The sequence below is a fragment of the Thermobia domestica genome, chromosome 2 (genome assembly GCF_964235325.1).
Source record: "Thermobia domestica chromosome 2, izTheDome1.hap1.1, whole genome shotgun sequence".
Taxonomy (NCBI): Eukaryota; Metazoa; Arthropoda; class Insecta; order Zygentoma; family Lepismatidae; genus Thermobia; species Thermobia domestica.
The window spans coordinates 83153218-83168173 of record NC_137455.1 but is presented as its reverse complement, the minus strand read 5'-3'; the positions used below and the strand labels follow the sequence as shown (position 1 = coordinate 83168173).

The following is a 14956-nucleotide window of genomic DNA, read 5'->3' as shown; positions in this document are numbered from 1 at the left end:
TCAATTACTATTGCAACAAAGCAATAGTTATCGAGTAGATTACTATATTTATTCCTTTTTTCTTTTGCTCTTTGAGCAGCTAAGAGTCCAGCTTGTACTGAGGAATATTGAACGTTGGAGGGGGCATAAGTATCTGAACATGTGAAATCCCAAATCAATGCCTTTCCTTTCTTCCATGGTACTGTCATACCATCAGGTCTTTTTCCGTCTGAACGGTTACATCCATACGGTTCCCTCACTGCTGGAAGCCGTGCAGATATTAAAGCTCTTAATATTATATCATTCACACTTGAGTGACGTGGATGTCTCCCGGCGCTGCTTTTGTACGACAAAACCGTGTAATCCTTTTTTATCTACTAAGGTGTTGCATTTGGGGCAGTGGTGTGGTTCATATATATATATCTGCTCCGAACCGTAGAGCGACGGATACTCGGAAGCTCTCATTGGATAGATGTAGGTCCAGAGGAGGTGATGCTAGAGCTTGAAGCCATGCACCGTTTTCAGGGGACATGACCGCGAGAAGCCTGGCCTTATCTTCAATGTTATTTGTAGTTTGCAATAAAGAAGCTGCATGGTAATTAAGATGGGCTCGTCCCAGGCCGACTGATTGTTACGAATTTCGAGAGCCGGAGGGTCTAACCCAACTAAATTTGCCCATTTAGCTATGTAGTCTAGCACATCTGGATTGGTGATTTCGTAATTATCCCATTGAAGAAGAGAGCTAGTTAATTGACCTGCACCATAGAAAGACGCAAGAAAAGACTGAAGATATATATAATTCAGTGTAAAAGTATTGAGCCTTTGGGGTTAGGCCTAACGTCATCTGACATGTGAACCTAGTAGATATACAAGAAGTGGTGCAATTCTTGAAACGCCCCTTGAAGATGAGTGAATTTTCCGCAAACCTTCACTACGTTTTACAATTTCGATAAAGGCGGAAATTCTACACAGACCCGTACAGAAATTTGTGTTGTTCATGGGCAATACGTTATCAAAAGCAACAGCCAAAAGATGATTCAGCCGCTTTAGTTTGAAAATTTCAATGTCCAAGATGCTCCTTGCAATAGGCGATCAATCACAGAGAAAGTGGATAATATTCTGGCAAAAATTAAGCAAGACAGGCAAAGAAGTAGTCACAACATCGTAAAGGACCTAAACATCCATCGCCAGTGTTAATCCATTTGGAGAAAGCTGGCTACAAAAAGAAGCTCGACATTTTGACGCCACATGATCTGACTCAAAAATATTTACGATCGACTTTCCATCTGTGAATTTCTACTGAAACCTAACGAACTCGAGCCATTTCTGAAGCGGTTGATGACGAGTGTTGAAAAGTGGATAACCAACAACAACAACGCATGAAAAATGTCATAGTTAAAGCAAGAAGAAACTCTACAATCTGTAGCAAAGAACATACTGACTTCCAGGAAGGATATGTTTTGCGCCTGGTAAGATTGGAAGGGAATTGTGTATCACGAGCTGCTGCCATCAGGCAGAACGATAAACTTGGACATCTTGACAATTTCGCAAGTGTACCTTCAAATGAAACGGTCGGAACTAGTTAACAAGTAGGGTGTTGTATACCACACTGAGAACGCCATACCACATTCATATTTGATGACCGTCAGAAATTGAGAGCGCTTAGTTGGAAGATTTTAATCATCCATACCTCAAAACTGGGATCGACCGACTATAATTTGTTTCCGCCTCTACAGAACTCCCAGAATAGTATTACATTAGTTTCAAAAGAGGCCTGTAAAAACACGTGTCAATGTTTTAGGCCAGAAACTACAGAAGCTCTACAAGCGAGGGGATCATCTTGTTGCCGGACAAATGGCAGGACATCGAACAAAATGGTGTGCATGTGGTTTCAAATGCTATTTAAAAATGACAATGACGTATTCTCAATTTTTACCTCCAAAGGCTCAATACATTTTTTTAACAACTTAATATACTGTATATTCGCCCACATTCTTATGAAAACCTCCCGGGGAGAATTTAGCAATAGTGAGTGTCCCACCGAATATATCGCCCCCAGAAAGTAGAAAGGTGCTAAGCGTCATTCTCCTTATTTCTAACTACGTGCATATCCTGACTACCCATTTCATGTTTAATGTTATGCAGAAAGGAGACAATACGAAAGGTCTGCAGTGAAAACTGAATTCTAAAAGAAAGAAAGAATCGAATTAATTAGTGTTTCATTCGTTTTTATTCTTCTGAGAAATTTGCATTTTGGCACTTAGCACCTTTCTGCTTTCTGGGGGCGATATGTCTTCATTCAACAAGGATTACTTAGACTTACCGTACTTTTAGTGTTATTTTCCATGTAATCACGAGAGTATTCTACCTTCCTATACTGACTATATCTAACATCTCAAACATAATTTAATTTCCTGAACTCAGATTCATGTTTTAAAAAGACAAATGGACATATTTTCGTCATTATATTCTTCTAGTAATTTCTTACATCAGTTTCTTTCACCATTAGTTTTATGACTTTTCAAGAGTTCTGCTACTTCACCAAGATAACTCACATCCTAAGTTGTGTTATGTATTTAATTCTGGTCAAATATAACATATTTTTATTTTCATTTAATATCTTACGTTTCTCCCCTCAAAGTTAATGAAGACTGTATTCTTCATAAAGAATTCGCAACAACTCACTCCAAAGATTGATGTAATAACCACTGATCACTAGAGACTATCATAATACTGGTTGTTATGCCGTATTTTGTCTTTAATTTCTTTCCGAAGACAAATTCAAGTCATTACTTTAGCACGACTTTTCTCCTTGTACATATAAAAGTCCTTTTTCTGTGCTATACTTTTACCTAACAACCTGTCTCGAGTATTTCACCACCCTCCATTAATACTGTATTTCTCAACTTTCAACTTAGTAAAACTATCACATAAATACAGTACCCAACCGACACGTCTCTTTTACAGTTTCTTTTCTTTAATATTTCTTTTTTCATCTACTTATTCCCCTTCCTATTTCTAACCGTTTAGCAACTCCTTGTAATCGTATTTTATGACTTTTTTTCTATTACTTGATAAGTGCTTTGTTTTCCATGCCTATTTGAAGATTCCCTCGTTCCAACTATGAACATAATCTGCAAATATCCCGTGTAATAATGTAGACAATATTTACAATCCGTCCATTTCCTCCAAAATTTGTACGAGTAGATGCAATATTTGAATTCTGTGTACCAGAAATCTCCGTATAAGATTTTGTACCTTTATATCAAACGTTAAAAAAAAAAGCTTCCCACTCTTGTGGACTGGAGTATCCACAATTCGTTAAGATTAATGAAAAATGAGGTTTTCAACCTCATATATCCAATATGTACTTTTATATCCAACAGTTTACAAGAAAAGTCCTTAACCAAGGCCCGCCAAGGTGAATTCCTCAACCACATTTTTGAGGTGGAAGGCGGAGTCGATGATGTGGTCCTGTAATTCAGCTATCCTGGAAGTGAGATAGTATCATAGGTAACGGGATATATCGTGAAGGTTGATATTGCATGATAATCTGTGCACCCACCAACTGCACCGAATTCAAACCCCAGTCTACGTTAAGATCCCAGTCTACGTTAACCGCTGGTCCCGTCATCCATAGGTTGTGTGTTGTATAAAAAAAAAAAAAAAAAAAAAAAAAAAAAAAAAAAAAAAAAAAAAAAAACTTTTGAGATGGATTACGTAAATAAACGAATGATTCGCATTTTCTGCACCAAAACGTTCCCACATCAGGAAAATCGTGTCATGTATAATAGCGATTAAAAAGAAACCATTTTATTAATAAATTGATATAGATGTGAACACACTTAAAAAAAAAGTATACATTATAACTTTTTGATCTCTCTCTCTTGAATCTAATGACATTCTTGTGTTATCAAAACGTTACACTGTACAATGTTTTTTTTTATAACAGTATGAGCCTTGTTCACAGTTGTATCAATTTAACTTAACGTGTTCACAAGGAAAAATAGTAATTTAATAGAAGAAAAGATATATCATAATATTTTAAATTAATAAAAATCACGTATATTAGCGTTATTTGTTATATTTAATTGTCGATCACTTCGATGTCGTACTGAGATCTTTTTCCTGGCGTAACCCTCGAATTACATGTTGAGTTGCTGAAATCCCACATTTTTCATCCTTGTGTTTTCTTCTTCCAACTGGTACACACTATTTTCTAACAGTCCACAAATATAAAAAAGCCTAGCATTAGCACGGTAGACTAAAGGAAACTTAAATTAACATCATAGGGTTATTTTCAAATATCACATCGCCATCTTACACTTTTGCCAATACTATTTGTGGATTTATTAGGAAAGTATGAAAAATTGTTGAGTCAATTTCCATCATGAAAAAAATCGGAATCCGTTGTATTTTTTCGGAATGTTGCTTGAAAATGTGACTTTTTTCGAAAAACTTTCATAAGCATCGCATCCAATGACGTAGATGGTTTTCAATAGATGTAATTCAATTCACGACATAGCACAGTCTTCATCAACTTTGAGAGCAGATTCGTAGGACATTAAATAAAATAAAGAAAATCTCATAAAATCAAATGTGTTAATCAGTTATATATATATAAAAAAAAAAACTCTTGACTAGACAGACCTGTTGCACGATATAATAAGTTCTGAAAAATTATAGTCAAAGGATGAAGAGGTATGGTGACTACTTACCCTTGTGAAGAAATGGTCTCATGTCCAATCCTTCCAGTGGAAATGAAACGTAGCTATTTATCTTGGAACTAAACATCAATTCATGACGGAATCTTTTAAGATGTATGCATAGAATCTCTGGCAACTCTAAAACTTTTGAATATTTCACCCCATTACGCAATTTATTACATTTTTCGCAGCTGTAAAGAAAATTTAATAAACCTACAACTTTTCAACAATTAAAAGCTGTAAAAGTATTTAACGATAAGCTTCAAATATCAACCATTGATATTTACACTTATCATCCATTATGTAGAATATGGTATGTGCAACTTTTAACATTCATCGTACAAACTTCTGACATCAATATAGAACTGAGTTCGTGCTAGTGAAATGTCCGGCTAATGTATAACACTCTCGAAAGTTAAAAAATTAAAACTACAGCACATGATTGGTCAAAACTACGGCTGCAGCCACACCCTTTTTCCATCGCTCTGCCAACACCGGATTCCTTGACGAAAGAAGTCTGGAATCTGTAATACGAAGACGTCCTTTGCCATATGTTGCCCCGCCCAGTCGTCAGAGCCCAGAATCTCTGCCAAGAATGACTGGGATGCCATAATACTGAACTGACGGTGGAAAAGGTGTCAGGAAAATATGGCAGGTGAGGATTTCATACTGCTATTCATAAAAGAGTCTGCACAGTCCTTCGATGAGTTGATTTTGAGTTTAACGTCCCTTTCAGCAGCCTGGCTATATGAGACGTGGGCCTACTGATTAACGTGGAATCCGAACCACATGAGCTCCCACCGGCATCGTCCTTTGAGTAACATATGGACGTGCATTACCCTCCAATGTGAGGGTATGTTTACAGACTATTGCTGGATCGACAAAAATGCGGTAAAGTTCATGAAGTTCAGCATTGTAACGATCCGCAGTGCTGGTTTCGTCCTGATGAAGGATATGATGGACCACCACACCACACCAGCAACAACAGAACAAATCCAATCACTGTCCAAACCGTTTACGATTGTCGTAGCAAATTCATTTTTCATCTGAAGTAACAATCCGATGCAGGAAACTTAGCCGCTTACTAAGAGAGCTGCACACATGCAGATGATTTTTGTTGGTCGATGTTAATTAATATGGCACCCATGAATCGAACTTTTTTTTTTAAAAAAAAAATTATCTTTTGGGAGAGCTGCAGAACGACGGTGGTACGATATATGCCTAACCCGTCTGCAGTTACACAAACGCTTTTATGAGGGTCAGCTTACATAGTATTCCTGAGTTCCTCAGGACGTGTTGGTTCGTGGCCGAGGGGCTCATTTTTCAAACTAGATGTACAAAACGTTTCACTTCAAATTCAAAAAGGAAACTAACTTGCAAATGTGCTCTCCGTGATGCACATTCACAGGGCCTGTTCAACAACACGTGAACTCCAGACTGACTGGGCTCCAAGCCTGTTTTGTGAGACTATACAGTTTGTGACGTCGTACGTGTAAGCCCGGTTCATCCATTGGTTGCATTACAGACAGCAGTTTTTCAGCACGCGTAAATTTGGACATTTCATTCGCACCAACCAAATATAATGTTTAATTACTACGAATAACAATACATAATCTCCGAAAGAAGGTGTATATATTTATAAAGCAAGAGAATAATTATAACACCTTTATTTTGTCCGTCTATATGCTGCTCATATTCTTCATCATCTTAATTTTAAAAGGGTTTCTCTTACCCAAGCAATTACTGATAGCGACATTTAAAAAAATGAACAGATGCACTAAACTTTCTCGCTCTAATTTCTTAAACTAAATTTTAGTCTGCTGCAAAGAAAACTCATCCCCAAAAGTAAACTATCTCGAATATATTTCTTATAAGAAAATCACCGATACAATATGTTAGGGTTATTGATGAAACATATGTATATAAAATAAAATCGCAGAGGTCATATTTCACAAAACTGTCAAAAAACTCCTTCCCAAGAGTAAATTATCCCTTGTGGATATACACATGAAAGTCATTTATGCAACATTATAGAAATATTAATGAAATATTTATTTCTGAAATATGAAAAAATTCGCCTGAGTCGCTTTTGAGAAAATCGTCCGAAAAACTTCTCCAAGAATAAACTACCCCTCGTAGATCTTTGCAGTTATTCGAGCAACGAAACTATTCCAATACTATTAAATAAAGGCAAGAATTGGAAATGCATATTATGAGGCTAATAGATTATTTAAGCAGTGTTAAAAACTGCGTATTTATTGTTCATATTTTCGGTACGCCTGCAATATCAAATTAGTGTAAACATTTTTCCACGGGGTAGTGCAGTAGAATAGTGCCAAAATATTTTATGACTGGCTACAAGTGGGAAATTTTTCAGGGTAAAAGTACACTTATAGGAAGTCTGAAAAACGCCTGGACACAAGCTGACAGTGACGTCGCATGGCCGCAGTGACGTCACAAACATGGCCGACCATCTGAAACTTTAAATTGTCGTAACTCAGAAACCATTGATCCCACGGACTTGATTCATGCACCGTTGGAACCGAAATCACAAGCTCTAGAAATCATTATATCAGAGTCATATCCATAAAATAATATCTTCATGGGGAAATTTGAATATTTTCATTTTATGCATCTATTTTAGTTCACATTTTTGCATTTCAATACACAAAGGGGCTCACATTGATGGAAACACACATTACATTTATTATGGCTTATAAAACAATCTTTCTAACGAGACCAAACAAGTTATTGTGACTTTATTCCTTTCTGACATATTCAATTTTTAGATCATATTGGACGTAAAAGTAAGGTAAAAGCCCTGAATGTGCAGAAATTTCAAATATTTCAAATGTGCATAATGCAGACACTATTGATCCGACATACTTAATTCATGCACCGTTCAATCCGGAATCATAAGCACTACAAATCATTATACCAGAGTCATATTCGTAAAATATCTTCATGGAGAAATTGGAATATTTTCATTTCATTTTTGCATACATTTTAGTTCACAATTTTGCATTTTTAACACACAACGGACTCACAAATCAGAATATCTAAGAAATCTTTAATTACAAACACTTTAAAAAACTTGAAGGTGATGTTGGAGATGCCATTCGTGATGCTTATTCTTTAATTCTATGAGTGCTGACAGAAGGTTTTCTTGAGCTACAAATATCCTTCGTGGTCATATGTTTAACAACTTCCCCAAATTTGACGGTTCCTTTTCCAACCAGTACACTCCTGTCACATCAGTTGTAACCGTAGTGCTGTCCTTTGTTCAGATGTTACTGGGATGATCTTCCATTGGTTGTGAAAACCAAACAGTTACTAGCTAAAAGTCAGCTGCTTTGTCAACAACACAGTTGATTTGGGTTAACAGCATTAAACGTAAACGGCGCCATCCTTCAAAATCATAGCATCGCCCTATCGATGTCAGAACTAGAAAACGTGACTATAGATTTGCTTTCTGAACATGGAATTAGTCTCCTACAACAGAGTGCAGCAGATTTCTGCAACAGTAACTCATAGTTTGTGTGAATTTTTTGGAAACTATTAGGTTGTGTGTCCTCCAAACCTCCTCAATGATGTCTTCAACACTGCTGTTATAGACAATATTGATCAGAATTATTCATCTTCAACAGCAACAGATAGTTTCCACGGTACCAGCATTTCAATTTTTCAACATCTTTAAGTGCTACATTCTAACCTACAATCCTCACACTACAGATATCCAAGTATTGATGCAGAGAAGATGGACAGGAAAATGAAAAGACTTCCAGACTCATACATCACACTTCCTGTAGTTCCTGCTGTCATATGTGATCCACCTATGTTAACAGTTAATCCTATTTACCCAGCTGCTTCGAATCCTATAAATGAAACACCAGACTGGCTTGATTCTGTGTACACAGCAATTACAAGTGAAACCAAATCCTCTGATGCGACGACATCATGGGCAGCCTACCACTCCAAAGGATATGAACCATAGTATGCCAAAACTCAACATGCTTTATTATCTTTACTAGTGGAAGCCGTTCATTCTCCAGCGATGGTTCGACATCCCATGGATATTATTTCATCAGTAGTTTCACAATTTAACCCTCACCAGACCAGTTATTACAGATGATTAACAAGTGTATGCCCTGATGAAACAAATGCAATTGAAATATCCCGAGAAGAATGGAGAATACAAAATTTTGGTAATGATGGGAGGACTTTATATTGCAATGGCTATCATGAGTACGATTGGGACTTGGTTAGAAGGATCGGAATGGGATCAGATATTAGTAAAGGGTGATATCACTACATCAGGGAGCCTCTCATGTTAAAAGATCTAGATATGCTCATCAAGTGTCAACAGCTGCTCTGTATGTTCTTCAATGAAAAGCGTATAGTCATTACTGTGAATCCTCTACTGAGCAAGATACTGTATTTGATGAATGGAGTAATAAGAAAATAGGCGAATCGCCACAGTTCGTGTTTCGGAATACAACACTGGAACCTGAAGTCTTGCTGCTTCAGTTTGTGAAGAGTGTACGGCTGGCAAATTTCAGTCCTTGACACTCTTCTTCAGGTTTGTCCGTGGTTCTTTGCTTGTGACCATGTTTACTATGCCAAGTGGATTCCAATATTCATACAGAATCTTCTTGAATTGCCAACTAGACATCTGTAAGTGTACTCCGAGTTTTGGAGAGGTCATTTCTGAAGTAGAAAATATTGAAATAAAATCATTAAGTTTTACGTCCCACGATTATGCAAGTTAGGCTAAAGGAGACGGTGATGATGAGAGATGAGTGAAATGGTGGAATGAAGAAAGTGGGAGGGAACGGGAGAACCCCAAGAAAACCCACGAGCACGGTGTTTGTCCTCCACAAAGTCCACACTGCGCGAGCTGGGATCGAACCAGGGACCCAAGCACCGGAGGTGAACGCTCTACCACTGAGCCACCGCGCCCCCATTCTGAAGTAGAAAGAGTAAGAGGATTTTTCCATATCACACATGATCATCTACATGAGCAAAATAATAAAATCGTGAAAACCGATGGAGGTGCTGTAGATATGTTAGTTAAGCCATCTTCCCTTCTGAAATGGATGGTGGCTGGTCCAGCAATTGCAATTATTATTTATGGCTACAAACAGGAGGCTGGTTTAATTGATAAGACGAGTATGAACACAGAGCACAGAGAACACACACACGTGTTAGATTTGCGATACCAAAAACACTTGTCAGGCGTGCTAGAGCAATTTTCTGAATAAGAAAACCCATTTGAAGAAGATAGTCTTATGACAGCTATTACCAAGTAATTGTCAATCAAAGGAAAGGTGTCTGATCGTCAGGCTGCAGCAATGGGTAAACAGCAGTATGATACATATGTAATGGAAAGACTTACCGAACTCAGCAAATCCATACATGATGTCATAAAGCGAAAGAATCTGCAGCTCTTCAAGTTGAAACGAAGCCCTATTTTTTTCAAGCAAAAGGAAAACATGTCTTCCCTGCGCCATAACTCACACATTCTTTGCAAGCTCTGTGTTGCCTGTCAGTAGCGTGATGGTGACATCGACGCCTTCTTTGCACACAAGCATCATGCCTATCCATCCATATCTGAGTTTGGACGATTAAGAGAACCATCCAGCAAATCAGATATCACCGAATGCATGAAGAAGAAAGCATCTCCAACTGACACCCTCCCTGAAGACCTACCCAAAGCAACTGTAATAATGCTTGATGCAGCAGCCGTAGTACACATGCTCCCACCACGGTCAACAAAACCATTTCCTGATTATACTTCTGGCGTATTTGTCTCGTATGTTCAGCAACGATTAAGACATTGTGTCAAGGCTAGGTCTTGTGTTTGGTAGGTATTTCACAAATAGCTCAGGGAACAACTGATGCTCTTTTTTCCTCATTGTATAAAGTGTGATAATAGGTATTACAATGGAACAAAGCGATCTGCAGACATTTGTCCCTGAGTAGTGTGCTTGCTAAAAACAAAGTGATATCACTTCTATTTTAAAAAATACGTAAAAAAAATCATATTTTAATAAATAAGAAAACTGTTAGCGTAATGTAACAAAACTGTAATTTTACTTTTATTTTCTGTTCATATTTTTCTCGATCTTCTGGAAGTTCTTTGAAGTGTTTATGAAGATTTCTGAGATATTCTGATTTGTCAGTTCGTTGTGTGTTAAAATGCAAAATTGTGAACTAAAATGGACACAAAAATAAAAATATTCAACTTTCTCCATGAAGATATTATTTTATGACTCTGGTATAATGATTTGTAGTGCTTGTGATTCCGGATCAATTGGTGCATGGACCAAGTATGTCGGATTAATAATGTACGCATTATGCACATTCAGGGCTTTTAACTTATTTTTCGATCAAATATGTTCTAAAAATTTAATATGTCAGGAAGTAATAAAGTCATAATAACCTATTTGGTCTTGTTAGAAAGACTGTTTTATAAGCTATAATAAAGTAATGGGTATTTCCATCAATGTGAGCCCGTTGTGTACTGAAATGCAAAAATATGAACTAAAATAGATGCAAAAAAGGAAAATATTCAAATTTCTCCATGAAGATATTATTTTACGAATATGACTCTGACACAATGATTTCTAGAGCTTGTGATATCGGTTCCAACAGTGCATGAATCAAGTCCCTAGGATCAATGGTTTCTGAGTGATGACAATTTAAAGTTTCAGATGGTCGGCCATGTTTGTGACGTCACTGCGGTCATGCGACGTCACTACCAGCTTGTGTCCCGGCGTTTTTCAGACTTCCTATAAGTATACTTTTACCCTGAGAAATTTCCCCGCTTGTATCCAGTCATGAAATATTTTCACATTTTTCGGTTCATATCTACTGCACTATAATAGGATGGGATATTATATAGATGATTTTCAGAGATAGGCCTCAAACAATATTCAAATTTTTACTAATCTCTTATATTAATAAATAATGAGTGTCAGAGTTATAATTTATTATCATATTCACAATACAATATTACATATTCCTTTCCCCATTCTTCTCATTTGTGTTCTCACTGTTCTAAAAGTACTTCAAGCTTACAGTATTCTAGATATAACTACAACCTGCGTTGGCAATACTTATTCTGTGTTATTGCAAGACAGTTACACTCTTTCCCTCTATTTGATAGCTTTTTCTACTGATTCCTAACAAGTGGAACAAAATATCCCAAAGCGGGAACGAAAAATGAATTACTTTTAGTAAACAGTGAAAACGTTGTCACACAGCACTATAAAACAACTCTAAAAGTATTTTCATAAAACAATTCATCATAGGGGGAAGAAACAGGATGAAAAGAAAGAAAGAAAAAAATATACGGGCCACCACACTAAACTTTCTTCAACTAAATTATGTTATTTTGCAGTTATTACTGAAATTCTTATTTGTGAAATAAAAACAAAATTATGCGGTGCTTTCGAAAAACCTCGTGCTAAGAAAACTCACCTTTAAAAGTAAAGTGCTCCTTGCCCTTGTAGATTTTTCACGACAAATGTCTTATTCCGTATTGTTAGGTATTAGGGAAATACTTATTTGTGAAATATAAACACAGTCGGATGTGTCTTTTTTTTAAAAGGAAATAATCCGAAAAGAACTCACACACATGAGTAAACTACCTCTTGCGGCCATTTTTAGCACAAATGAGTTATGCCATATTATCTAGTTATTAATGGAACACTTGTTTATAAAATATGAACAAAATTATCTGAATCGTTTTTGTAGCAAATCGTCCGAGAAAAACAGCCCCAAGAATAAATGGCTTCCTGTGATGATTTTCAGGACAAGGAATTTTGCCATATTGTGAGGTTATTAATGAAACATTTATGAAATATGAACAGAATTGTTTTTACACGGACGGACAAGCACTCAAAAGTCACCTTTTAGGCATATAGAAGCCACTAAGCGATAAAATAATAAAAACATGAAAATAAAAATATAACACATATAAAACGATAATTATGCCCGTTGTGCTGTGTGATTCAGAAACATGGTAGCTTACTCTGAGGGAAGAACGCAGACTGAAAGTATTTGAAAATTAAATTTCTGAGACGAATATCGGATTCAAGAGGGACAGGAATGGTGAGTGGAGGAAACTTCATAACGAGGAACTGCATAATTTATACCATTTACCTAACATTTTAGGCTTATTAAATCTAAGAGACTCAGGTAGGCAGGTAATGTATCCAGAATGGAAGATAGAAGGGACGCTTTCAACATTTTAAATGGAAACTCAATCGGAAAATGATCATTAGGAAGACATAGCCGCAGATGGAAGGACAATATTACGACAGATCTCGCAGAAAGAGGAATGCAAAGTAGAAACTGGAACCAGTTGGCAAAAGGACAGAAGTCAATGAAGAGCTGTTGTGAACACGGCATCGAACTTCAGTTCCATAAATCATAAAATTAGTTATGGTCATGAAATGTGTAAATTCGTTAAATTCTCAAATTCGATTTATTTATTTACTTTATGATCACCACCCTTTCTTCTTTCCACTTGTCGCTATGGGTAAAATGAAGACAAAAGTAACCTTGAAGCATCCAGTTGAGAGCTATCATGATCATGTGACTGGGTTAAAACATAACGCCCACCTGCATACTTTTCTCTTTAATCTGTTTTTCCTTTCATCCTACTTCTTCCTCTAGGATAGTGTTTACCTTTTTTAAATATTATTATTTTTGAGCAATCCAATGTTTTCACTGTATTCTGGTAAGTAATTTGTCACATAACTCTTCTTAAACTTCAGTATCGACCCATATTATTGACGACACACGGGTACCATTTCACGCTGCTGCAGGTATATATTTCAAAAATCATACAAACATTATTCGTGACGAATATAAATATACATGACCAAATACATTCTATGAGATATTTACATCAACACTATTGCAAAAGTGAAAATATCATTCCAAGCAACATACCTATACATGTTATCCCCTTTTAGTTCATCCGCACTAAAAAACGCTGCCAAACAATCGTGCAAGCTAACTGTTGGTCCCCAAAACCAGCTCCTTACCCACTCCAACATCCAACTAAGCCAGCTCTGAAAATAAGCATCAAACTCTTTATCATCGTTAAGTCACTTTTAAAGTTAAAATTTAATCTTCTTTAAAGGTTACACTCTATTTGCCTTGATGTCTGTTACAATCTGTAATCATACCTGAGGACAATCTTGCGTCAATGGTACTATGTTAGTTCAGTGCTTTTCTTGTGTTACATGAATCCTACTTCCAACACCAAATAAATACTAATACACAGTGATCCTATATAGTGCCTGACAAAATCTTATTGCATATTGTGATACAGTAACTACTGGGAAAAAAAATTGAAATTGCACGAGGTGTTTGGGCAGTAAGGGCACACTCAACAGAAGTTACGTGCAATCTGTAAGATCGAAAATTTACATTTTAAGTGTTCGAATAGAAATACCAAACTACTATGTGCAGCCACTTTTCGTGTCTGCATGTACAGTAGTTTCTCTTTCCATTAAAAATTACAGTTTCAAAATAAATGGAGGGTTATTTTGACAAGTCTTTATGAAATCGCCCTTACTACTCGGAACACCTCATATGGTAATATAAGAGAAATGAAACTGTTTTCAGTGTTTGAATTTCATCCAAGAAATTACTACCATATTACTTCATTTCCTTCTTTGTCTTCTATTGTACGACAGAAAAAATATGAGTAAGTTAGTTAGAATTACTATATATTTACCTGTTCTCCACTATAGACGTCAGAACACGCAGATAGTCCACCTTTTTGTGGAGTTAACGATCCTTGATGCAGCATATGAATATGATCACGACTAGGTATAGGGAGAGATAAGTCCTGAAAGGTCTCAACTCTTGTAGATATCTAGAATGAAATCAGTAACAAACTATTATAATCCAATATTCGAAAATAATATTTTTCTGCTTTATATTTATATAATAAATATAGTGCAACTGCAGTAAGATGGACACATTCAAACTGTATAGTACTCACATAATATCTACGTACATATGATGGAGAAAGGCTGATCACTGGATTGACAAGTGGATTTGGATGGACAAAGCTTCGCATTCCAATTGCCACACAGAGATCTACTATTTAAATTACTAGCGAAACGATCAGTTTTCTATTTACCACCTAAATTACTAGCGAAACGAAGAGTTCTATATCTTTTGCTTACTCCTCGAAGCGCTTTCAGCCATTTTTGTTGTGAGTTTCTACACCAGTGTAGTGACTCACT

At 36.4% G+C, this 14956-nt stretch overlaps 1 protein-coding gene across 1 annotated transcript in view; it reads right to left on the bottom strand.

Moving 5' to 3' along the window:
• Nucleotides 1–14956, bottom strand: part of Usp20-33 (Ubiquitin specific protease 20/33) — an 88001-nt gene that overhangs the window by 18421 nt on the left and 54624 nt on the right. Inside the window, exons 11-13 of the mRNA XM_081743288.1 lie at nt 14440–14580; nt 13647–13768; nt 4698–4876 (exon numbers count right to left, since the gene is read on the bottom strand). Of these exons, the coding sequence (XP_081599414.1) occupies nt 4698–4876; nt 13647–13768; nt 14440–14580 (442 nt within the window). The remainder of the gene's footprint in view (nt 1–4697; nt 4877–13646; nt 13769–14439; nt 14581–14956) is intronic.